The sequence below is a fragment of the Lutra lutra genome, chromosome 3 (genome assembly GCF_902655055.1).
Source record: "Lutra lutra chromosome 3, mLutLut1.2, whole genome shotgun sequence".
In the NCBI taxonomy this organism is placed as follows: domain Eukaryota; kingdom Metazoa; phylum Chordata; class Mammalia; order Carnivora; family Mustelidae; genus Lutra; species Lutra lutra.
The window spans coordinates 121,398,859-121,425,960 of record NC_062280.1 but is presented as its reverse complement, the minus strand read 5'-3'; the positions used below and the strand labels follow the sequence as shown (position 1 = coordinate 121,425,960).

General features: G+C 40.7%; 1 protein-coding gene across 1 annotated transcript in view; it reads left to right on the top strand.

The window, feature by feature from the left end:
- The window catches only part of SACS (sacsin molecular chaperone), an 88,653-nt gene that overhangs the window by 55,881 nt on the left and 5,670 nt on the right, over positions 1-27,102 (top strand). Inside the window, 4 exon segments of the mRNA XM_047722916.1 lie at positions 4,198-4,344; positions 6,616-8,098; positions 8,725-8,816; positions 19,890-27,101. Of these exon segments, the coding sequence (XP_047578872.1) occupies positions 4,198-4,344; positions 6,616-8,098; positions 8,725-8,816; positions 19,890-27,101 (8,934 nt within the window).

Genomic DNA, 27,102 nt, shown 5'->3' with positions numbered 1-27,102 from the left:
TATAACTTCTGACTCTCCCAAAACTTAACTCCTAACAGCTTATTATTGACCAGAAGCATCTTATCCATAACATAGTCGATTAACACATATTTTGTATGCTATATGTATTATATACTGTATGATTCCAAAATAAATAAACTAGAGGGAAAAAAATGTTAAGAAAATCACAAGAGAAAGAAAATACATTTACAGTGGTTATCAAAGAAAATCATGTGTAATCCGTGCAGTTCAAACCTGTGTTGCTCGAGGGTTGGCTGTATACTTAGAGATAGACTCTTGATTATCAGATGGGCTGATTTAAAATAAACTTGGACACATAAAAATAGGGAGAAATGATTTTTGGTACCTTTATTTAACAAGTATTTGTTAAGGATCCTGCATGCTCTTGCATATTTGAGAATGTCCTTCTCTTATGTTCAGATGTTGTTGTTGTCTTAGCTGGTATCATCTTGGATATTAGTTTTGTTTTCCTTATTGATAGTTAATTTTGCAAATGAGAACTTTTCAGTACACCTTGTTTTTGTTCTTTTTTATATAATCAGATGACAGAAGTCTCAATCTGTCAAATCAGGTGCATAGAAATGAGGAGCTCTCACCCATTTTCATCCCAGTAAAGATTTCAAGAATGTGGTTAATTAAGAGAAACAGTGAAGGAAGTGTGGAGAAGTCTTGGACTCCCAGCACTTCCTGTTAGGTCCATTCATGCTGTGCTGGACACACCTGGGCCTACAGTGAGCAGAAGTGGCCTGTGAGTGATGCACGCAGGCTATTGCCTACATGAAAGGAGCTATTTCAGTGATAAAACATATTCACATTTTTCTCTGATAATTAAATAGCTTGTGACTCGTTCCCCTAAATCTGTAAATTCCAGGTGTAGTTATAATAAGCATGTTCTGAAAGCATCTGCTAGACTCCTGCTAGCATATAGTGTTAGTGTGTTTGTCCAGAGATCTGTCCTCGGCATGTTTACAAGGAGATTTGGCTCTGGGTTCTCTCTCTCTCCCTGTAACCTTCCCAAAGGAGAAAGTTGATTGCAGTCCTGCTGCTCACCTTTCTTTCCCAGATAACTATCTTCTGTACGAGAAAATTCTCCAAAGAAGTTTATTCTTTTGTTATTTCACTCTCAGAAGGAAGAGGCACCTTTTCAATCAGGGTGGATTGGGGTATTTTAAAATTGACCTGCAAGGTGGAGGTGGAGATTCAATGAGATTCAAGATTAAATCTCCAGGATGAGTATTATTCCAGGATGAGGGTAATCAGATAATACCATGATTAAAATCTGAACTAAGAACTGGATTACGCCTGCTCAGTACAGAAGCCAGTGAAGAACGACGCATCGAGCTGCCACACGCAGTTGTCTGCTGGCTGTGGTGGCCTCATCTGAGCGCTGCCTGGTTCAGCCACAGGCTAGCCCGTGTGTCAGGCACGCTGCGGAAGGCTGTGTACACATGTGTCAGGCAGGTGTGCCCTGCAGGCTGGCGTGCTCGTGTGTCAGGCACACTCCAGAGACTGGCACACAGGGCAGTTCCGCAAACAGGAGTTTATGTCGCCTGTGTCCTTCCTTCTAGGAGCTCACTGATGGGTCCAATGGGAGACAATAAACCTTGGACAGTGAGGTTGTGAGGAGGAAATTCCTTTCCTTGTGAAGCACTGCTTTGTGTGAATTCGTAAGAACATACATCTGTTTTGTAACTTGGCAGGTATTTTCTAGAAGCAACTGGGCTATAAGGGATTTTGGGTTGACAGTGGCAAGGAAGGGAGGTCTTCCTCCAGGCTGGCAGCTCTGCTTTGCTCCTGGCAGGGTTATGTGGTGTGCTCCCTACTGGACTTTTTTTGTTTTTTTTTTTTGATTAAGATTTTACTTATTTGTCAGAGAGAGAGAAAGGGAGTGAGCACAGGCAGACAGAGTGGCAGAGGGAGAAGCAGGCTCCCTGCTGAGCAAAGAGCCCGATGTGGGACTCAATGCCAGGATGCTGGGATCATGACCTGAGCAGAAGGCAGCCGCTTAACCATCTGAGCCACCCAGGTGTCCCTCCCTACTGGACTTTTAATTCCCTTCCATAGACCTTCTACTTGTGCAAGTTCTTTCTGGATTCTGGCAGAGGCTCACTCAGTCCCGGTGTTCAGTGTTGTGAAGTTTTGTGGTCCCGGTTTCTGTGCCTTCACAGGTATTTTTAATGGATATTTGGAGTAGGCAGAACCAGACACTGTTCACGAGATGCTGTTTCAGACCAGCTAGAGTTAGCTGTTGGCGATTAAGATACTTATTTTATTAAGATTCCTGTGTTAGTATTTTGCTGATCATAAATACTTGACATGTCATACACTACTAATGATTACAGCAGTCACAGTATCTAATTGTTTCGGGGTTTACTCTGTTGCAGGCATTGTGCTGGTCCCTCATTTGTATTGTTCATTTGAGCCTCCACACTCCTTTGCAAGGCGATACTGTTCTCATCCTTATTTGACAGATGAGCAGACGAGGACATTGAGCCTTAAAGGCTTTCATTTGCCCGAAGTGATGAGTTGGTAATGGTAGAGCTGGGTCTGAAATCCAGAGTCCACTTCAGCCCCTGTGTCCTCTTCCTCGGAAAGGCCTCGGCAGTCTTGGCTACTTTCTTCCCCATTCTTAGACTATTACAGCATCAGGCCATTTTTGTAAAACAAGCAATGGCCAGCATCCCCATATCTTGAATTTATAGGCCCGTGACGGAGGCTTCTGGGGGTGCTGGAACGTTCTCTGTGTTCATTTGGATGGAGGTTCTACAGGTTTGTTTGCTTTGTAAGACTTTCTTAAGCTATGCACTTAAGATATCTTTGCACTTTGTTAATTATTTTTAAGTATGATGAATTAACTGTAGTTGAACATATTCAAAGAAAGTTTGAATTCTTTCAGATTCTGAAGTTTAAAAAAGCAGTGTTCCAAAAATGCTTTGAATGATAAATTCACATTATAAATTCAAACATTTTGAATTATAAAGCTAACCTTTTAAAAGAACTACTTTGGGGGCACCTAGGTGGCTCAGTGGGTTAAGCCTCTGCCTTTAGCTCAGGTCACAATCCTAGAGTCCTGGGATCGAGCCCCACATTGGGCTCTCTGCTCACCAGGGAGCCTGCCGCCCCCCCCCCCCCACCGCCACCTGCCTCTCTGCCTGCTTGTGATCTCTGTCTGTCAAATAAAATCTTAAAAAAAAAAAAAAGTAAAAGAATGACTTTGAAGACAGGGTACTATTATTCTGAAGTGTTGATTGTAAAATTTGTCACATTAATGATTGTTTTAGTTACACAGATAATCCCTCATATAGAAAATTCCAGAGGCTGACAAAAACAGAAACAAACAAGGTGATTATTAACATGACTAAAGGATTATTTTTCTTCTTATGAAATAATGTATTAACAAGGTTTTTTTTTTTTTTAAAGATTTTATTTATTTGATAGAGACAGCGAGAGAGGGAACACAAACAGGGGGAGTGGAAGAGGGAGAAGCAGGGGGAGTGGAAGAGGGAGAAGCAGGCTTCTCAGGACCCTGGGATCAAGACCTGAGCCGAAGGCAGACACTTAACTACTGAGCCACCCAGGTGCCCCTTAACAAGGTTTTTTTTAGATAACAAGTCTCCTTAGTACTTTTATAGGTTATCCCATTTACAAAATGACTTAAATCTACCATTTAGGAGCAAATCTTATAAAGTAATAGTATACTCTGATTAACTTCCTCATTTGCTCTGTGGTTTGGATGTGTTAAGTATCATAACATTCTTAATTTTCCCTTTTTGGAGTTTTGGCCAGCAATAATTTTTTTTTCCCTGCTAGTTATTTTTACCATTAGCTTGTGTTTTTACTTTTATTGTGAAAATCAGAATTACTGTGCAGAATTCAGTCATTCCATTCACTTTTTTTTTTTTTTTGAAGATTTTATTTATTTATTTGACAGAGATCACAAGTAGGCAGAGAGGGGGGCGGGAAGCAGGCTCCCTGCTGAGCAGAGAGCCCGATGCGGGCTCATTCCCAGGACCCTGAGATCATGACCTGAGCTGAAGGCAGAGGCTTAACCCACTGAGCCACCCAGGTGCCCTGTCCATTCACTTCTTTCCATCTGCCTATGGAATAAGCAGTTTTATGTAGTAGAAGCTCTTGGCAGAGGCCTGAATGCCATGCCTTACTTCTTTCTGAACATTGCTTGTGTGCTTTACCACCCAGGGCCAGCTCTGTATGTGTACAACAATGCAGTTTTCACACCAGAGGACTGGCACGGCATTCAGGAAATAGCCAGGAGCAGGAAAAAGGACGACCCCCTGAAGGTTGGAAGATTCGGAATTGGGTTTAATTCTGTCTATCATATAACAGGTATAGTATTTGGTTTTGGGGTCATGGTCATGAAAATTATTTTAACCTATATTTTGTAATTTATTTAGTTAACTTTGGAGGTGGTACTTTTAAAAGCCATCTTTTTCAAATTCTCTGATGGCAGTAAGAAGTATGCCAGTGACCTATCCATGTTTTCTAAAGTTACCATGGTTGGTACACCAGAGCCTCATCATGTGATGTTGAAAATTAATTCCGTGATCTGGTGGGTTCAGTGTAATATTATATATTTAGTCATTTTACGTGAGGTTTGAACTGTAGTTCTTAAAATACCTGCATAAATTGTTACTACTCTAAAAAATTTTACACTGAATATCTTTGAGTCAGACAAAAGGATTTTCACAGATTTTCTTGCACCTATTTTTAAATATTAGGAGATTGAAGAGGAAAGTGTAACACTCAGTAGAATTGAATACAAAGTGAAGATCTTTGATTCTGATTTCTTAACATTTTCCTGATAAAAATTTTGCTCTTCTTAAACCTTTGAGTATTTTAAAGATTACTTTGAAATCACATTTTGAATCTAGAAAGAATATGAGGATTCTGGTTCGTGGTTACAATAGGAAGTACTTTAAACTCTTCGTGTAGACATTTCTAAGAGTAGATGGCTATCTTCCAGAGTCAGAGCTCTCAGGATTTACTGCAGTTTGTGCTAAAAAGTTTTTTTTAATGGAATTGGCTTTTGCTCTGGTTTAGTTTCATACTCTGTTTGCATTTTGAACTTGCAGGAGGGCAGACTGAGTTAGCTAGCAGAGCTGTAGCTATAGCTAGGGAAACCATATAACTTTTTGTTCACACTGGAACGCTCTTTAGAGGAGAAGAGGGTGGTATCGTTCTCAAACCTCTAGCCTGAATTGGGACTGCCCTTGGCAAGTGGGGTGTTGGGTCACTGTAGTCCAGTTTTGTAAGCTTCTATTTTTTATTGCATTTGTATTATTATAATGTATTGTGGAACGTAAATCATGTATTAAATCACATCTTGCAGTGTTATGTAACAATTATACATGAATGTTAGCACTGGTGTGTTCAACCATTGATGAGTTACCACTCAGGTCTGTGACATGTGGAAGTTTAAAAACGGCGCATAAGTGTGGAGACTGTCCTACAGGAATGAATTGTTTAGTTGGGGAGTCTAGCTGACTGCCACATCCGCGTAGCACTGTGGGTTTGTTTACGGTTCACGAATGAGCATGCCTCTGTGGGACAGCATTAACTGGAATGCTGTGCTCTAATCTGAGGATTTGCAAAGGTCATGTATTATGCTTTACAACTATCCGGAATCTCTAACATAATTTTCGTAACTGGAGTGCAGACGTGTTGTAAAGGGAGTGCAGACGGGAGTGCCATCCCACCGCATTGTTGATGGATTTAGCAGCTGGGTTGGTGGACCTCTCATTTCCTACTTAAAATACCTGGAAGTTTAGGAGGCTGTGGTTGTGACAGCACAGGCTGCTGTTGATGACTGTAAATATGAAGGTGCATCTTGCATGAAGGTTAGGTGCGAAAGTCAGCAGGTGAGGCAGACCATGTGAAAATTACTCTCAGGAAGTCCGTAGAAAGGCACTGCGGTGAAGAATTTCTCTAAGTACAGAGCATCTGTTGTGCCTAGTTTTTCTGCCTCTGTCGAAATAGTATTGTCTGTGGTTGAGAAACAGGTGAAACAGTTGCTGTTGGTTTCTGTTTGGTTGCTGTTGTGTCTCCCAGGGCACTGTGCTTGGGTTCCATGTGGTGAGGTGTGCTTAGCATGAGAGGCACGGGGTGGTAGTGAACCCGGGGCTGCTTATCGACGTACCTTGGGGCCTTTGCTCACTGGGTAACATGGTGGGGGAGTCACCTGCATTGTCCTTTCCCTCCCCCACTTTCAGAGACTCTGTGGTGGGAATGAGTATTTGAGTGTAGGATGTAACTTTTTGTATAATTGGGTTCAGGTGGCTGTGGGGGCTGAGTATAAATATCCTTCACATATGTTGATTGTGTAGTAGGTGTTTGAAGATTTCTCTTACGTTTTCACAGTAATCATCTAAAGTTTCTCTGCCTGGTACTTACTGAATCAAGAGAGAAATCACTAGATTTCATGTTCAGAGAATTAAATTCCTGAGCTAAATTTAGTTTGTTTTTAGATAAATCTGTGTTAGAGTCACTTTATGGTTTGTGCTTTTCCGCTTATAATATTTTGATAGTAATTGTACATTGTAATTATAATTGTGCATTAAATTTCAGAGTTGATCATGACTGTCGAAATTTTCTTTACAGATGTTCCTTGCATATTTAGTGGTGACCAGATTGGGATGCTAGACCCTCACCAAACGCTTTTTGGTCCACATGAATCAGGCCAGTGTTGGAATCTCAAAGATGACAGCAAAGAAATTAGTGAACTTTCAGACCAGTTTGCACCATTTACTGGCATTTTTGGAAGCACCAAGGAAACGTTTGTAAATGCCAATTTTCCAGGAACGTTTTTCCGTTTCCCTCTTCGCCTACAACCTTCCCAGCTTAGTAGTAACCTCTATAATAAGCAGAAGGTCCTTGAGTTGTTTGACTCGTTCAGGGCGGATGCAGACACAGTGCTGCTCTTCCTGAAAAGTGTGCAGGATGTTTCCTTACACGTCCGAGAGGCCGATGGAACCGAGAGACTGGTGTTTAGGGTAACTGCTAGTGAGAATAAGGCCCTGAAGCACGAGCGGCCCAATTCTGTAAAGATTCTGGAAACTGCTATAAGTAACTATTGTAAAAAGATTCCAAGCAATAGCATAACCTGTGTAACATATCATATAAATATAGTTTTAGAAGATGAGAGTACTAAGGATGCACAAAAAACCTCCTGGCTGGTGTGTAACAGTGTGGGTGGGCGAGGGATTAGTGGTAAACTTGATTCTTTAGCTGATGAATTGAAATTTGTCCCAATCATTGGAATAGCCATGTCTTTATCAAGAGATGATGAAGAAAAAGGAGCCACAGCCGATTTCTCAGGAAAAGCCTTCTGCTTTCTTCCTTTGCCGCCGGGTGAGGAAAGCAAAACGGGCCTCCCAGTTCACATCAGCGGGTTTTTTGGCCTGACTGACAATCGCAGAAGCATCAAGTGGCGAGAGCTGGACCAGTGGAGAGACCCGGCAGCCTTGTGGAATGAATTTCTGGTTGTGAACGTTGTCCCTAAAGCATACGCGACTCTGATCTTAGATTCCATAAAACGTCTGGAGACAGAAAGGAGCTCCGATTTTCCCTTGTCGGTTGACATCATCTATAAGCTTTGGCCTGATGCGAACAAAGTCAAGGTGCACTGGCAGCCGGTTTTGGAGCCTCTGTTTAACGAGCTGTTCCAGAGCGCGGTCATGTATTCCATTAGCAACCACTGGGTCAAGTTGGAGGAGGCCTACTTCTCAGAACTGGACGAAAGTTTGGAATACACGAAAACCGTGCTCAGCTACCTCCAGAGCTCAGGGAAGCAGATTGTCAAGGTACCCGCCAATCTTGCTGCTGCCGTTCAGCTCGCTGCCTCCAGCGCCAAGCCCGTGAGGAAGGTGACGCCTGCGTGGGTGCGGCAGGTGCTGAGGAAGTCTGCGCAACCGGGTGATGCCCAAGACAAGCTTCACCTTCTGGAATTTGTGCTTTCTGACCAAGCCTACAGTGAACTGCTGGGGTTGGAGCTGCTACCTTTACAAAACGGAAATTTTGTGCCCTTTTCCTCATCTGTATCAGATCAAGATGTTATTTATATTACCTCAGAAGACTATCCAAGGTAGAGCTCACACTTCTGCCGTGCTGTTCCCTCCCCGCAACCCCCACGTACATCTAGAGTCCTTTACTGTGAAATCCATTAGTCGCCGTCAGGGTAGAGCAATAGTCAGGAAGACTTTCGCAGAAATACTTTGTTAAACTATGAAAGGGTGTATTTTTACATTCTAAAGTGAGAAAGCATTCAGATGTTGGTCAGCCTAAAAGTTATCGAGCAGTCATTTCTCTTGGATATCTCATAACAGGACACTGAAAACAAGGGTTCTAAAGCACTAATAACGAAGTAAGATTGAGTTGGTAATGAGTTATTTTGACGAAATTGAATTTAATGAGAACAGTGCATTAAGGAACTCTTTATAAATGAGGATGTGTATGACATCTCAGAAAATAAAGTTAATTTCATTCTAAGATGTTTAGACTATTCTGGACTTGGCTGTGGCGCATGACGCCACTGTGTTTTAAAGGGATGCCTAGATAGTATTCGATCAAAAGTATTGCAGTGTGATTTGGTATGTGCATTATAATTTATATAAAGTAGTACATTTAACTGATTTGAAATTATGTAATTGAATTTCTTTTATCTTAGAATTGTTAGAAGGTTACAATTGCTGTGTTTCTTTCACTTTTTAGGTCCCTTTTCCCAGGTCTTGAAGGAAGGTTCATTTTGGATAACTTGAAGCCTCACCTTATAGCTGCTTTAAAGGAAGCTGCCCAAACCCGAGGTATTATAGTTGCTTAGGTTTTTTTTGTTGTTGTTAAATAAGCCTATTGCTAAAAGTATAAATAGTTTTTATAAGTTTTCTGTGAAGTTGAACCAGTAGGAAATTGCCAAAAGTTACTGTTCTAAACCTATAAGTCAACAATTTCAGATGGTTCAACCTAATGTAATTGTTATATTTTAAGGCATTTCAGTTGCTAGATTTGGACATATAAAAGAATCTAAGGGTGGTATTGCATTTCAGAACCTCTCCTGTCACCATAAATTACCATTTGTGGTAATTTCTTATATAGCCTTTTTTTTTTTTTTTTTAATATTTTGTTTGTCAGAGAGGGGAAGAATGAGAGAGCACAAGTAGGGAGAGTAGCAAGCAGAGGGAGATGCAGGCTCCCCGCTGAGCAAGGTGCCCAATATGGGACTTGATCCCAGGTTGCTGGGATCATGATCTGAGCTGAAGGCAGACGCTTAACTGACTGAGCGACCCAGGTGTCCCTTACACAGCTTTGTAATGCTTTCCCATTTCCTTTCTCATGTGAACCCTCAGTCTCATAACTCGTAGCCCGTGTAGTAGTGAGCACAGCTGTTACTGGTTGGATCACACAGAGGAAGGAGGGAAAGAGGTTTGGTTCAAAGGTCAGAAGGTCATGTGTGCCTGGAGCTCAGGGCTTACACCTGCCAGCCTTGTTCTGTTGCCCATACCACCTAGTCCTCCAGAGTTTTTTGTGGCTGTTCTGGCTCAGCTCCAGGGACTGCAGCCTGATGGCAGTGTCAGGAAAGGGAACTCTTGAGGTCTTGGCAAAGGATGGGTGTCCTTTATTGAGAATTTTTTGTAGGAAAAGACAGCGTAGTCTGGGGGAAAGACCAGCATGGGTCTCAGTTTAATAGAATCTTTCAACTTTTGCGAGCATCCTTTCTCTTATAAAACCATTGTCTGAACTCTTTCTAAGTTAGATACTGGCCTGAAAAATTCTGGATTTATCCCATCAGTTAAGGTTATAAAGCGTATTTTTTGTAGTGTGTCTTTTATAGCATATGCTGTTCTCTTTTGAAGGATAATGAGTAAAGGAAAAGCTGCTAATCATTATACATCTTTATTCATTTAAATAGAAGTGAAAGGAGTTGGAATGGGGGAGGCGAACTAAGAATGAGCCCAGGTGAGACTAAGGGAAGATGAGTGTGCAGTGCTCTTAACCATAGGGATCTGTAACTGTGAGCTAGAAAGTGGATGTTGATTTTTCTACTACCGAGATGATTCACCTAGCTCAGAATGGTTATCTTCAAAGTAGCCTTTTTGGGAGTCTAAACTTGGATTCTATAACTCTGCTGTTCTGTGCTCCAAAGTTTTAGAAATCCTTTATTTTTCCAAAATCTGTATTACAGTCTTGTATAAAAACTTTACTTTGCAATATAATGCACATACAGAAAAGTACACATACCATAAATGTAGGCTCAGTGAAGTTTTACAAACTGAACAAACCTAGGTCTAAACCCAGAAGATTGCCCACACCCAGACACTGCCTCAGGCTTTCTGTGGTCTCGTCCGCTCACACGGTGATCCTGGCATTCAGTAGCACAGATGAGCTCAGCTAGTTACCGTGGTGTGTGTCTGTGTCCTTGACTACTCTTATCCATCCATGTTGTCTGACTGGATCCTGCTTTCTCCCTGTGTTACATCACACACTTGCTTTTGAAGAGAATGTTCTTGTTAATGGCTGGTAGTTTCTCAGGTGGATATGGATTTGGAAATCAGCCCGGTTATACAAGTTATTCAGAACCAAATCAGGAGCAAAGGGTACAAGTCCAGCAGAATAATACCGCTTTTACTCAGAACTTTTCAGATACCCTGTGGCACAGGGCATGGCCACAACTTGTTTGTCTGGCCTTAGATGGATGGGGTACCTGTTGTTACATTTTTAGGAATGAGTAAAATTTGTGCATTTACATAGATAACTTGACATTTTTATAAAGCTGAGTCTTCCTACTTCGTGTGTCTTTTCATTTTCTCATCTACTGTGGATTCTGATTTGTTATTTTGGGATTATACCATAAGCACTGTTTCGTCTCTGGTTCTTGGTTAATTTTTCTGGACTGTATGATAGATGGGTTGGGTTGACTGTTTCTGTCACCCATAATGTGTAGCTCGGTTCTCCCAGAAATTGTCTTCAAGGTTACTTTTCTTTATCTCAATTTAAGTTTAGGCTACCATTCTCATGATTATTTAGTGATCCTGACCTCTGGCCTTTTCAGTATTTTATCTGGCCATATGAGAGATGGGTAACTGCCTCCTGGGCATCTTCCCTATTATTTTTGTACTGTTAGTTCCAGGCAAAATTAGTTTTTGTTATTTGTTTGTTGCCTTAAACAGTTTTAATGTTTTGGGAGCATTATGATGTGGAGGCTGATGAGGACCCAGTAAGTGACACCCTTGCTTTGGTTTTCTGAGACATGAGTTGGTGAAGAGATGCCTAGAGAGAAGTCCAGTAGATCAACATGACACATTGCCCTGACGTCCTGATAATTCTGGTACTGGAGATCATGGCTGGTGGCAGGCAGCTTGCTTCTGCTGTTGATCCAGAATCCCTCAGATTAGCTCACTAGTGTAGACATAGGCAGTGTGGGAGAACCCAGCTGCCCCGTGCCGGCTGCCCCTGCCCAGCTTCTTGGGATTTGTGCAGGTTCTTCTCTGAAGTGACCAGTCAAATATGTTATCTTCTCTGAAGTGACCAGTCAAATATGTTATTCCATGTTTTGGTGGCCTGGGCCAGATGGAGGGCATTAGTGAGTGTGGGAGAAGAGATGCCCCTGTGTGTCGTTTACCTCTAGGTGTATTACCCTGGAAGCTCCCTTCATATGATAGGGAACATCATACATACACAACATGATGTTTTATTTATTATTTTATCTTTCTTTTGCTCTCAATGATGAATATGTGGCTGTTTTGCTGACAGAACGCTGTAGACTTCTGTTTACTGATTATCAGTAACAACTGATTGCCCAGGTTTGAAAGTTCTGCTGCCTAGAATTGAAATGTGTTTTTTTTCTCTGCAGTGGGTACTTCTCTAATTTCATTCCTAGGATTAAATCTGTCTTATTATTTCATAGTTTTACTTGTATTGCATTTAGGATCCTGAGCTAAATACTGAGTAATTGCTTGTATTTTCATTGTTTGCCTCTACTGCCCCTTTACTGTTAGCTTTAAACATAATTTCAGTTTTCCCCTTTTTTGGAAAAACAGAACAAACTTGACTTTGATTCCTCTTGCATTTGTTCCTGGTCCGGCTTTTAGAAAGCGTAGGATATGCTTATGGTCTGCCTCCTCATCACCTATTATCATTGCAAACAAATCTTTGTTTCTGCTAGATTTCCAGTAAAATTGCCTGGCTGACGTCACCAGTTAATGACTTTTTTATTGTTAAGTCCAGTGGCCTTCTTTGTTGTTTTATCTGATCTCCCTGAAGTTTAGATGTTGTTGCTCATGCCCTTTCGGAACACCTTGGTTTTTATGGCACTATTCTCTTTTGGTGTCCTTATGTTTCTTTGCCTGCTTCCCAGAATTATTTATGAATTCCTTTTCCTGAGTTTATCCCCGAATATGGGCTAGTATAGGAGCTCTCACGCACCTCTTCCATCTTGCTCTCACTTTCTTTGAATATCCCTACCCAGCCCAGGCACCTGCTGCCATCCCTATGGAAGAACCGCCCCATCATCTTTTGCCACCCCAGTGTCAAGATGGGCAGTGTGCTGTAATGGTTACATGTCTGGATACAGATCTTGGTTCATACCCAACTCCTTCATTGTGTGACTCTGGACAAATTAGCCAACCTCTCTGAGCCTTTGTTTCCCAGTCAGTAACAAGGTAATATAGGAACATCCTTCCATGACAGTCTGTCGGAGGCTCTCAAGTTTTGGTGATATCCAGTGCAAGATTACTTTATTATAAGGTTAGAGAAATGAGAGTAAGGGTTGAGTCAAGGATGGCAGGCAGTCACAACTTCCTGAGTTTTATCCAGTTTTGCAGTGTTGCAGGGGGGCAGGTTATCAAAAAGCGATGTCGTAGTGTTGCCGTGGTCATTACTTTGGTGATCACATGATGCATACATAATATGCTCGGTTCAGCACGGTACCAGGCACATAAGGTCACTGATGAAATGGCTGCTATTATCATTTTGCATTTGGGAGTTCTGTAAGTGTCTCGAAATCAACATTTTCGTGACTTGAGTCCTTATTCTCTCCTTAAGTCTGTTCCCCCTCCTTCCCAGCTCTCTGCATTAGGCTCTCGCTTTCCGTACTGCGTCCGTCATAGTGTAGGGCCCCCTCACAGATTCGCTCACTCCAGTGCTTGCTCTCCGATCATATCCCGCCCCTGCTTGGCATTCTCAGTGGACACTGATTTCTCTCAGGTTAAACCTGGTGGTGTTCCTGTGGGTGACACGGCTTTCTGTGACTGTGAACTCACCATCTCTTTGGCTTCGGTTCATTCCGTGTCCCCCTCCTATTCTCGCCATCCCGAGCATTTGTAGATTGATAAACTTACTGCTCCATCCATCTCACAAGAGCAGACACACTTGTCACCACCGTGTAGCACAGCAGCTGCTTCAAGGTGGGTGCTTGGTAATTGTTCTTACCTGAATGGAAGTTTTCTCATGTCTGTATTTTTGTACGTGGTGTTCCTTTGCTTAAAACACTCTCTCTGTCCTCCACTTTGCCGCTCAGACTGGTATTCATCCTTTACGCTTCAGCCCACACGTGTCTTCCAAGAGGAGGCTTCTCTGCACCCACCCCTGCCCTGCACCTCTGAGGTGGCTGCCTCTGCTTTGCTCAGGGAGCTCAGTCTTCTCGGCCTTATCATGGTCATAATTTTACTCTGCTAGACTATAAAGTCCTTGAGGGCAGGAACCATCGCTTATTTTGTTTTTGTATTTCCAGTGCCTGCTTGACACGTCTGGCTGGACATGTTCCTGCTTCCAAGTGCTGGGCTGGGGATGGTGTTGTGGGACAGGGGCACAAAGATGGAAAGGCAAATAAGTCCCTGGGATTGTGCCTGTGATTTACTGTTAACTTTTCAGATGAGTATCTTCTGTCCTCTTATCTGCTCTCCATAATCGTGAGATAATCGGGTGTATATTGTCCTCTTCATTTGAGTTATTTGAAGGTTAAGTTACTTGAGTAAATGCTTGACTGTCAGAATTTGGGGAATAGTTAGAAGAGAGGATAGATGGGTTTTGGAGGAAACAAACAGAAAAAAAACAGTTAAATCAGACAAATGATAGGAGTGCTTGATAGGTTAGCACCACGATCCTATTTATATTTGAAGTATTTTTAATATTTCCTTATTACATGTGGCCTCATGCCTTGCTCTGTTTCATGACCAAAGACTCCCAGTAAACATTTTTCTGAATTTCCCCTGTGTACTAGGCATTGTGCTAGAGGGAGATAATGTGAAGAATAAAAGCGAAGGAGCTCACAGTCTAGTGGGGACATCAACGTAAATAATACTGCCCTTCAATGGGATGTGTCCTCTGTCAAATCCTGAGAATAGAGTCAGTATGAGGAATGGGTGGCGGGTCGGGGCACCTCGCAGAGGAGCTGGCACGTCTTCTGTCTCAGACTTTCTGGGGAAAGGCTGCAAACATCATGGTGGAGGGGCGGCGTATTCACCTGTCCACTTTGACACTACTTTGTGATGATTTACGGTATTCATTGCTGAGACGGTCTCATAGGTGTATGTAGAAGTCTTCAGAAGAAGTGACAATTTCAGGTGCCAGCCTCAGGTGTATAGATGAGCAATATTCCAAAGATTGTGGTGCAGGATTTGTTCCATGAGGATATTCTGGGTTACTACATTCACAACCATCTGTTGGACAGAGGGACCTGTCGTGGGGTGTCTTCCACCCACACCCTCATCCTCCTTCAGGCGGCCATTCCGTCTCACCTGGACTACGGGAATAATCGTGGAAGTCTTCCCTCATCCGTTCTTGCTTCTTTAGTTAACACAGCAATAGTACTGCTACTTAATCTTTCTAAAATATTTTCCCACTCTTTATCTGAAGATCTTTCAAAGGCTTCCCTTTTTTCCTTGGAACTAAGGCCAAAATCCTTAGTATTTCTTACAAGGCCCTTCACTATATGGCTTCATTTCTGGGTGTTATAAAGATGCCTGGAATCCAGTACGTGGAAACATTATATCAATATTTGCTTTTATTGTGATTATTATTAATAATCTCTTTTATAGTCTCCCTTGATCCTTCTCATATATGGGAGATGGCCTGTTCTTTTCCTCCCTAAGGTGTAGTTTCCTCCCTAAGGAAACATGGTTTCCTTTGTCCCCCATCTCACTCTCTCATGCTCATTTGTCTCATGGCCCATGTGTCCTCATGGCACACTGAGTTCTTGTAGCACTTGTGCCCCACACGTATACCTGTTTAGTCATTTATGATAATTTATCTAATACCCGTCTTCCCCATTAGACTATAAGACATGGTCTGAGGTCATGTATTATGTTTATTTCTCTGTCTCTAGCAGTCACCATTGACGGACAGAATGCCTGTAAAGTAATTGAAAGAATGTTCAGATTAGAAGAGCTTAAGTTCCTTTGATAAGAGCTTGGGCTCTGTGTTAGCTGCCAGGTATAGCCTAATATACCCAAGTATACGAACATGGCACAGAGCTGTGGAGGTGTACTTGAGCAAAGAGCTTGCTTCAGGCAGAGGAGGGGTTAGATGGCCATATAGGATTCTTTGATGGTTGAAATTATTGGTGGTTACTATAAGCAAGCAGTAGAAGTATGTGAGAAAACCTCCTTTTCTTTGTCATAGAGTCTGAATTATACTACTTTATGGAAATACTCCAAAAATTGTGTACTTTGTAGAGATACTCTGATTTACGGAGTGATTTACTCTGTAAATTAGATGTCTTCCCTTTCTTAATTTTTTTTTTTTTTTAAGAGGCAGGTGAGAAGGGTAGTGGGAGGGGAGAGAGAATCTGAAGCAGGCTCCACACTCAGCATGGGGCCCAATGTGGGGCTCAGTCTCAAGACCCTGAGATCATGACTTGAGCTGAAATCAGGAGTCAGATACAAAACTGACTGAGCCATCCAGGCACCCTTCCCTTTCTTAATTCTTATCTGGAATATCTGAATATCACATGGTAATCATCTGTACAAAAAGCACACTGGGAGCTTATCAAATTACATTATTTATGCTGTTGAGATGTAATTTATACATACAAAGTTTGTATTCTTCTTTGCTTTCTTTCTGAGCTAAGATTTCCTACCCATTATGTAGTTTGGATTTAACTTGCATTGAAATACATTTTTAAATCTTAAATGTATATTCTGCTATATTTGGAATTTTGTTTATGGCTTTTCTTTTTATAATGATGTGTAAGATTCCATAGATGGTGCTATCTTAAGATGTAGAATAATTTCTGTAGCCGTCATGTGAAATTGTGACAGTTCTGGCTTTTTCTAAGATTGGATTTAATTATATTCTAGCACAACAACTTCTCTGGGGATATTCAGGTATGGTAACTGACTAAATGTTGTGTTTATTTATAGCCTGATATTTTTGTTCATTTGATTCTTTGAATCTTGTTTTTTTCATTTACTGAAGTAGCTAGAGGTTATGTTAACATTCCCCCCCCAGCCCCGGTGCTGATAACTATTTAAAGGAGAGAGGAAACTGTACCAATATAGGTTTATAGGTGGTTGTTGTACATACCACAATAAAACCATATTTAAATGATTTGAAAACATTTCATAGAACATTTGGTCTCAAAGAATTCTGCCGAAATTTGTATTTTAAGCTGTGGTTTTTAATGGGAAAGTGTGAATGAACACACCTCTTTTAAGTGATATACACAAATATTGAGATTAGAAAGTGTAGAGGGACCAAGTTCTGGGATCTGTGATGGCAAAGGGAGGAGTCTTTCTGGTACCCACAGCGGTGACTGGCTTACCATGGTGGCTGGGATGGGAGAGCATCCCTCTACTTGGCACACTGAGGAAAGTAAAGTGGCTAACACAGCTTTCATTTGGAACAGTCGGCTGATTGTTCTTACCTTGCCTAGTGTGTCATTTTACTGACTTTTTTTTTTTTAATAAAAATATTTTGACTCAGCTGGTATTATTTTCCCCCAGTTCATGTTTCACTTGGAAAATAAGAGGATGCAATATTTGCTTAATGGACATTGTTTTTATGGTAAATGTTATTTTTTGAAGTCAGTCGATTCTTTGTAGTAAGCTGTACCCATACTCAATTGAGAAACCAAGTCATTGTTATATTGATGATTCCTATTAATATTAAATTTGGTTTCTAGCTTGTAAGTGGCTTGTCATCCACAGCTATTTTTACTATATATTTCTAAACCCTAATATATCCTGTATTTGTAAGGTATAATCAAAGAAGAAAACAAAATGGTGGTAGGAGTAGGTTGTGTAGTTATCCTGTGCCTTAGGGACGCTCCTGGTAATGGCAATGACCTCTCCTGTTGTCGGGTGGCACCTTTTCTAGATGAACACTAGGATACCTTGAAGGGGCAGAATGCCAGTGTGGACTTCTTGAAAAGAAATTTGGCCACCAGTGGATTTTTGAACCACATTGGCAGGCTCCACATTAGAGTGGACGTTCCCACTGGGCCCCCATGGTCCCCCTCTCTCAGTGCTGCTCCTAGAGCTGCCTGGTGCCGGATGGAGTGCTTGGCAGGCAGACATGCGCTTTCCTTTCCTTCATTGGTTCCTTTCTTTTCCCATCTTTCTTTCTGTTTCTTGGAAGATTTGACTCATCTGTAGCTTACCATTGAATGGACTTGCTCTCTGTCACATGTGTATTTTACAAAGAGATTTGGCTCACTCTACACAGTGGAGTGTAGTTAGAACTCATCAGTCATCAAAGCTGCCACTGCCCGTTTTTGTACAAGAAAAGTAGAAAGAGCTGTTGCTGTGCTCACAGCCTTGGATGCCCAGAGTCAGCAGTTGTGACTCCAAAGGAGTCTGGTCAAGTGTACTGAGCCCCAAGTCAGCAAAAGCATTCAGGACTGAGATTTTGTGGCCTAAGACGTGACGACTTTTCTGTGTTAACATTTCTTCTTTAGCTAAAGGCTTAAATACAAAACTACATAGCAATCAGGACTTCAGATTAAACCCATATAAGTACTTAGAATTTGTCTTAATTTCATTTTCTCTCTCCTTTACTTTCCCTTATGTTTTTTTCAGTTGAGCATGACTGGTGTGTTAGTTGCATGTTATATGTGGTGTGGGTGTTTTCTTGGTATTTTATTTATACAGTAATATTAGCCCTTTTTCCTGAAGGTGGGTGTAGTTTTATGAATTGCTGGTTTCACACGAGGATACTAGACAGTGTCATCTACCAAATGCACGTCTTGTGGCAGTTATTAACGTACAGCACAGTGTGGTGTACATTTAATGTTTTGTTTTCATAGTGTTCTGAATTTTAATTTCTAACTCTTTTTTGTATCTTTGGTGTTAAATCCTTGCCTTACTTATGATTTGGATAATTCTACTAATTCAATTCAGTAAGCATTTTTTTTAGAACATTGTTACTAAAACTTAATTATAAAAATTATATTTTAATGGAATTCATAGGTCAAGGAGAATGTACTAGTCAGACTATTGACAAGATTTTTTGATTTCTTAAATGCTACTAGTTGATTTACCATAAATCACACATGTAGAAACTGAGAATATTCAGAATTTGGGGATTGACATCTTCCAAAAGTTGCAAAAATGTACCCTTGCTTAAATTTCTGTAGCAGTAATATAAAAATGTCTTACTGTAGCATGAAAGATAATTTTCTTAGTAGGAGGTAGAGTCATCTTCCCGATGTGTAAGAATCTGAAATAGGGATGTCTTCTCTTGGTTAAAAAATAGTGATGTACCAAAGTTTCAAAGGGCTTGAGACCCTCTTTTATAACTTTTTAAAATAGTCTTTTAAGAGTCTAGAAATTATATGTACATGGGAAGAAAATTGTTAGTTTTCCATAAGATTGAATTTGAGATGCTTTTTATTTCTCTATATGGGCTAACACAGACCTATTTGAAAAATCTTTTCCTATTGGTATTTTAAATACTCTGAAACACAAAATGCACTTAGAAATAGTGTTATTTTCTGGACCAGTGGTTAAGAATCAGCAAAAATGTTTTCCCCTGGACAAAATCTTACTAGTCTCCTCACTTATAAAACATCTAGAAGTAGAGCAGCTTGATGGGGGACAAGCCCTGCCTTCGCAGCAGACCCCAGCTGCTCCCATTCCTTGTCTCCAAGGCGTTTCTGCAAAAGCCCAGGGCTCTGAAGAGCACACTTTAATAAGTAAGTAATAAGTAGCCAGGTAAAAGCTTATTTGGAAAATCTGTGAATATCGTCCCTGCTTGGGCGTGTAAATGGAGCAGTCTTGGAACCCGAACTTCATCCCCATCCTTTTTCCAGAGAGAATTCAGGTCCCAGAAAGATTGACACCAACCTTACATATCAGGTTTTAGTGAGTGGAAGGAAAGTCTGTAAGTGTCATCGCTGCCTTGGCTTCAGAGAGTGTTGGGCATCCGAGACAGGGACTCCTGTCTCATGCCCCTCTGTCATCCTGTGCAGCCATGTTTCCTTCCTGGACACACGAAGAAAGGAAATACATACTGGGTTTGCTTATAAATCACTTACCCTTAAATAGAATGGTACTTAGTTAAGCTTTAGCCACATTTTCTTTCATGCTTTTATTTGTGGACAGATAACCACTAAAAATTACTTTCCATGTTGATTCCATTTGTAGAACAGCATAGGATAATTTTTTAAAATACATGCAAATGCATTTTAAATATTTACTTAAAATAAGCACTTTCCAAAGAGAATTTTTTCTCCCATGAGTCATTGTAAATATAAGTGTATATGTAGATTCTCTGTCATTATGTAAATATTATTTTAGCCCAGGTATGCTGAATGTTTACATTTTTTACAGTGTACTTAAACCTAAAAATGGCTTCATAGTACTATCTAGTCTGCAAGAATAGAAAGCTAAATAAGTTATAGTAGAGTTATATCTATTTATAACATTTCTGTATGTGATTTACAGGAAGACCATGTACTCAGCTGCAGCTTCTAAATCCAGAACGATTTGCACGTCTTATCAAAGAAGTAATGAATACATTCTGGCCTGGCAGAGAATTGATTGTTCAGTGGTATCCATTTGATGAAGACAAAAATCACCCATCTGTTGCATGGCTTAAAATGGTTTGGAAGAATCTCTATATACATTTTTCAGAAGATTTGACTTTATTTGATGAGATGCCACTTATCCCCAGAACTACACTAGAAGAAGGTCAGACATGTGTGGAACTCATTAGACTCAGGATTCCATCATTAGTCATTTTAGATGATGAATCTGAAGCACAGCTTCCTGAATTTTTAGCAGACATTGTACAAAAACTTGGAGGGATTGTCCTTAAAAAATTAGATGCCTCCATACAGCATCCACTTATTAAAAAATACATTCACTCACCATTACCGAGTGCTGTTCTGCAGATAATGGAGAAGATGCCGTTGCAGAAATTGTGTAATCAGATAGCTTCGTTGCTTCCCACACACAAAGATGCTCTGAGGAAGTTTTTAGCTAGTTTAACTGATATCAGTGAAAAAGAGAAAAGAATAATTCAGGAATTGCCAATATTCAAGCGAATTAACCATTTATCTGATCAGGGACTTTCCTCTTACACAAAACTAAAAGGCTGTAAGGTCTTGCACCATACGGCCAAACTTCTGCCAGATCTTCGACTCTCTATTTCCGTAATAGACAGTAGCGATGAAGCTACTATTCGCTTGGCAAACATGTTGAAAATAGAGAAGTTAAAGACCACTAATTGCTTAAAACTCATTTTAAAAGACATTGAAAATGCATTTTATTCACACGATGAGGTAACACACCTTATGTTATGGACCCTTGAGAATCTGTCCTCTCTTAAGAATGAGAATCTGAATGTGCTTGATTGGTTAATGCCATTGAAATTCATTCAGATTTCCCAGGAACAGATGGTGTCAGCCGGTGAACTCTTTGATCCTGATATAGAAGTACTAAAGGATCTCTTTTACAGTGAAGAAGAAACCTGCTTCCCACCTTCAGTTTTTACCTCACCAGATATTCTTCACTCTTTAAGACAGATTGGTCTGAAAAACGAAGCCAGTCTCAAAGAGAATGATGTTGTGCAAGTAGCAAAAAAAATTGAAGCCTTACAGGTCAGTTCTTGTCCAAATCAGGATGTTCTTCTAAAGAAAGCCAAAACACTCTTACTGGTTTTAAACAAGAATCACACGCTGTTGCAGTCGTCTGAAGGAAAGATGACCCTGAAGAAAATAAAATGGGTTCCAGCTTGCAAGGAAAGGCCACCAAACTACCCAGGCTCTTTAGTCTGGAAGGGAGACGTCTGTAACCTTTGTGCCCCACCAGATATGTGCGATGGAGCCCATGCGATTCTGGTTGGCTCGTCACTTCCCCTTGTTGAGAGTGTCCATATCAACTTGGAGAAAGCCTTAGGGATTTTCACCAAACCTAGCATCAGTGCTGTCTTAAAACATTTTAAAATTGTTGTTGATTGGTATACTTCGAAAACCTTTAGTGATGAAGACTACTATCAATTTCAACATATTTTGCTTGAAATTTATGGATTCATGCATGACCATTTAAATGAAGGGAAGGATGCTTTCAGAGCCTTAAAATTTCCATGGGTTTGGACTGGCAAAAAATTTTGTCCCCTTGCCCAAGCAGTGATAAAACCATTTCATGATCTTGACCTTCAGCCTTATTTGCATAGTGTGCCTAAAACCATGGCAAAATTCCATCAACTGTTTAAGGTCTGTGGTTCAATAGAGGAGTTGACATCAGATCATATTTCCATGGTCATTCAGAAGGTGTATCTCAAAAGTGACCAAGATCTCAGCGATCAAGAAAGCAAACAAAACCTTCACCTTATGTTGAATATCATCAGATGGCTTTACAGCAATCAGATTCCAGCAAGCCCCAACACGCCGGTTCCAATACATCATAGCAAAAATCCTTCTAAACTTATCATGAAGCCAATTCATGAGTGCTGTTATTGTGACATCAAAGTTGATGACCTCAATGACTTACTGGAAGATTCAGTGGAACCAATTATTCTGGTGCATGAGGACATACCCATGAAAACTGCAGAATGGCTGAAAGTTCCATGCCTTAGCACAAGACTGATCAATCCTGAAAACATGGGATTTGAGCAGTCAGGGCAAAGGGAACCACTTACTGTAAGAATTAAAAATATTCTGGAAGAATACCCTTCAGTGTCAGATATTTTTAAAGAACTGCTTCAAAATGCTGATGATGCAAATGCAACAGAATGTAGTTTCATGATTGATATGCGAAGAAATATGGACATTCGAGAGAATCTGCTGGACCCAGGCATGGCAGCTTGCCATGGACCTGCTCTGTGGTCATTCAATAATTCTCAGTTCTCAGATTCAGATTTTGTGAACATCACTAGGCTAGGAGAATCTTTAAAGAGGGAAGAGGTTGACAAAGTTGGAAAATTTGGTCTTGGATTTAATTCCGTGTACCATATCACTGACATTCCCATCATCATGAGTCGAGAATTCATGATAATGTTCGATCCAAACATAAACCACATCAGTAAACACATTAAAGACAAATCTAATCCTGGGATCAAAATTAATTGGAGTAAACAACAGAAAAGACTAAGGAAATTTCCTAATCAGTTCAAGCCATTTATAGATGTTTTTGGCTGTCAGTTACCTTTGACTGTAGAAGCACCTTACAGCTACAATGGAACTCTTTTCCGACTGTCCTTTAGAACTCAACAGGAAGCAAAAGTGAGTGAAGTTAGTAGTACCTGCTACAATACAGCAGATATTTACTCTCTTGTGGATGAATTTAGTCTCTGTGGACACCGGCTTATCATTTTCACTCAGAGTGTGAACTCAATGTATTTGAAGTACTTGAAAATTGAGGAGACCAATCCCAGCTTGGCACAAGATACAGTCATAATCAGAAAAACCGCCTGCTCTTCCAAAGCATTGAGCGCCCCTGTCTTAAGTGTTTTAAAAGAAGCTGCTAGGCTCATGAAGGCTTGCAGCAGCAGTAATAAAAAGCCTCCTGCTGATGCGCCAAAGTCATCTTGCATTCTTCAGATCACAGTTGAAGAATTTCACCACGTGTTCAGAAGAATTGCTGATTTGCAGTCGCCACTTTTCAGAGGTCCAGATGACGACCTAACTGCTCTCTTTGAAATGGCTAAGTCTGGCCAGTCAAAAAAGCCATCAGATGAGCTGCCACAAAAAACAGTAGAGTGTACAACGTGGCTTATATGTACCTGCATGGACACAGGAGAGGCTCTCAAGTTTTCTCTGAATGAAAGTGGACGCAGACTAGGGTTGGTTCCTTGTGGGGCCGTGGGAGTTCTGCTGTCTGAAATCCAGGACCAGAAGTGGGCTGTGAAACCACATGTTGGAGAAGTATTTTGCTATTTACCCTTACGAATCAAAACAGGATTGCCAGTTCACATCAATGGGTGTTTTGCTGTTACTTCAAATAGAAAAGAAATCTGGAAGACGGACACAAAAGGACGATGGAATACCACCTTCATGAGGCACGTTATTGTGAAAGCTTACTTGGAGGCACTCAGTGTCCTGCGTGACCTGGCCACTAATGGGGAGCTCATGGATTATACTTACTACTCAGTGTGGCCTGATCCCGAATTAGTTCATGATGATTTTTCTGTAATTTGCCAAGGATTTTATGAAGATATAGCTCACGGAAAAGGGAAAGAATTGACCAGAGTCTTCTCTGATGGATCCACGTGGGTTTCCATGAAGAATGTGAGATTTCTAGATGATTCTATACTTAAAAGAAAAGATGTTGGTCCAGCAGCCTTCAAGATATTTTTGAAGTACCTCAAGAAGACTGGGTCAAAAAACCTTTGTGCTGTTGAACTTCCTTCTTCAGTAAAATCAGGATTTGAAGAAGCTGGCTGCAAACAGATACTGCTTGAAAATACATTTTCGGAGAAGCAGTTTTTTTCAGAAGTGTTTTTCCCAAATATTCAAGAAATTGAAGCAGAACTCAGAGATCCTTTAATGAATTTTGTTCTAAATGAAAAAATTGATGAATTCTCGGGAATTCTTCGTGTTACTCCCTGTATCCCTTGCTCTTTGGAGGGGCATCCTTTGGTTTTACCATCAAGATTAATCCACCCAGAAGGACGAGTTGCAAAGTTATTTGATACTAAAGATGGACGGTTTCCTTATGGTTCTACTCAGGATTATCTTAATCCTATTATTTTGATTAAGCTGGTTCAATTAGGCATGGCAAAGGATGACATTTTATGGGATGACATGCTGGAACGGGCACAGTCTGTGGCTGAAATTAATAAAAGTGATCATGCTGCTGCTTGTCTAAGAAGTAGTATCCTGTTAAGTCTCATTGATGAAAAACTAAAAATAAGGGACCCTAGAGCAAAGGATTTTGCTGTAAAATATCAGACAATCCCTTTCCTTCCATTTCTAACAAAACCAGCAGGATTTTCTTTGGACTGGAAAGGTAACAGTTTTAAACCTGAGACCATGTTTGCGGCAACTGACCTTTATACGGCCGAGCATCAGGATATAGTTTGTCTCTTGCAACCAATTCTGAATGAAAGCTCACATTCCTTCAGAGGCTGTGGTTCAGTGTCATTGGCCGTTAAGGAGTTTTTGGGGCTGCTAAGGAAGCCAACAGTTGATCTGGTTGTGAACCAATTGAAAGAAGTTGCAAAATCAGTTGATGACGGAATTACACTGTACCAGGAGAACATCACCAATGCCTGCTACAAATACCTTCATGATGCAATGATGCAAAATGAAATCATCAAATTATCAATTGTTGAAAAGTTGAAACCCTTTAGCTTCATTCTCGTTGAGAATGCGTATGTTGATTCAGAGAAAGTTTCTTTTCATTTGAATTTTGAAGCGGCACCATACCTTTATCAGCTGCCTAATAAGTACAAAAATAATTTCCGTGAGCTTTTTGAAAGTGTGGGTGTGAGGCAGTCATTTACTGTTGAAGATTTTGCCCTTGTTTTGGAATCTATCGATCAAGAGAAGGGAACAAAGCAAATTACAGAAGAGAGTTTTCAGCTTTGCCGGCGAATAATTAGTGAAGGAATATGGAGTCTCATTAGAGAAAAGAAACAAGAATTTTGTGAGAAAAATTATGGCAAGATATTACTGCCAGATACTAATCTGAAGCTTCTCCCTGCTAAATCTTTATGCTACAACGATTGTCCCTGGATAAAAGTCAAGGACACCACTGTGAAATACTGTCATGCTGATATCCCCAGGGAAGTAGCTGTAAAGCTCGGAGCAGTCCCAAAGCGACATAAAGCCTTAGAGCGGTATGCATCCAACATCTGTTTTACCACGCTTGGCACGGAATTTGGGCAGAAAGAAAAACTAACCAGCAGAATTAAGAGTATCCTTAATGCCTATCCTTCAGAAAAGGAAATGTTGAAGGAACTTCTTCAAAATGCTGATGATGCAAAGGCCACAGAAATCTGTTTTGTGTTTGACCCCAGACAGCATCCGGTCGATAGAATATTTGATGATAAGTGGGCCCCACTGCAAGGGCCAGCACTTTGTGTGTACAATAACCAGCCTTTTACAGAAGATGATGTCAGAGGAATTCAGAATCTTGGAAAAGGCACCAAAGAAGGAAATCCTTGTAAAACTGGACAGTACGGGATAGGGTTCAATTCTGTGTATCATATTACAGACTGCCCGTCTTTCATTTCTGGCAATGACATCCTGTGTATTTTTGATCCTCATGCCAGATATGCACCAGGAGCCACATCTGTCAGTCCTGGACGCATGTTCAGAGATTTGGATGCAGATTTTCGGACACAGTTCTCGGATGTACTGGATCTTTATCTGGGAACCCACTTCAAATTAGATAATTGCACAATGTTTAGATTTCCTCTTCGTAATGCAGAAATGGCAAAGGTTTCAGAAATTTCTTCAGTTCCGTCATCAGACAGAATGGTCCAGAATCTTTTGGACAAGCTGCGGTCAGATGGGGCAGAACTTTTAATGTTTCTTAACCACATGGAAAAGATTTCTATTTGTGAAATAGATAAAGGTACTGGAGCTCTGAACGTGCTGTATTCTGTAAAGGGCAAGATCACTGACGGGGACAGATTGAAAAGGAAGCAGTTTCATGCATCTGTCATTGATAGCGTTACTAAAAAGAGACAGCTCAAAGACATACCAGTTCAACAGATAACCTATACTATGGATACCGAAGACTCCGAAGGAAATCTTACTACATGGCTCATTTGTAATAGGTCGGGCTTTTCAAGTATGGAAAAAGTGTCTAAGAGTGTTATATCCGCTCACAAGAACCAGGATATCACTCTCTTCCCACGTGGTGGAGTAGCTGCCTGCATTACTCACAACTATAAAAAACCCCACAGGGCCTTCTGTTTCTTGCCTCTCTCTTTAGAGACAGGATTACCTTTTCATGTGAACGGCCACTTTGCTCTGGATTCAGCCAGGAGAAATCTGTGGCGGGATGATAACGGAGTTGGTGTTCGCAGTGACTGGAACAACAGTTTAATGACAGCATTAATAGCACCTGCATACGTTGAATTACTGATCCAGCTGAAAAAGCGCTATTTCCCTGGTTCTGACCCAACATTATCAGTTTTACAGAACACACCTATTCATGTTGTAAAGGATACTTTAAAGAAGTTTTTATCATTTTTCCCAGTTAACAGGCTTGACCTACAGCCAGACTTACATTGTCTAGTGAAAGCCCTTTACAGTTGCATTCATGAAGACATGAAACGTCTTCTCCCTGTTGTGAGGGCTCCAAATATTGACGGCTCGGATTTACACTCTGCAGTTATAATTACTTGGATTAATATGTCTACTTCAAATAAAACCAGACCATTTTTTGACAACTTATTACAGGATGAATTACAACACCTTAAAAATGCAGATTACAACATCACGACCCGCAAGACCGTAGCGGAGAATGTCTACAGACTGAAACACCTACTTTTAGAAATCGGTTTCAACTTGGTTTATAACTGTGATGAAACCGCTAATCTATACCACTGTCTTATAGATGCAGATATTCCCGTCAGTTACGTCACGCCTGCTGATGTTAGGGCTTTTTTAATGACCTTTGCTTCTCCTGACACGAACTGCCACATTGGGAAGCTGCCTTGTCGTCTCCAGCAGACTAACCTAAAGCTTTTTCATAGTTTAAA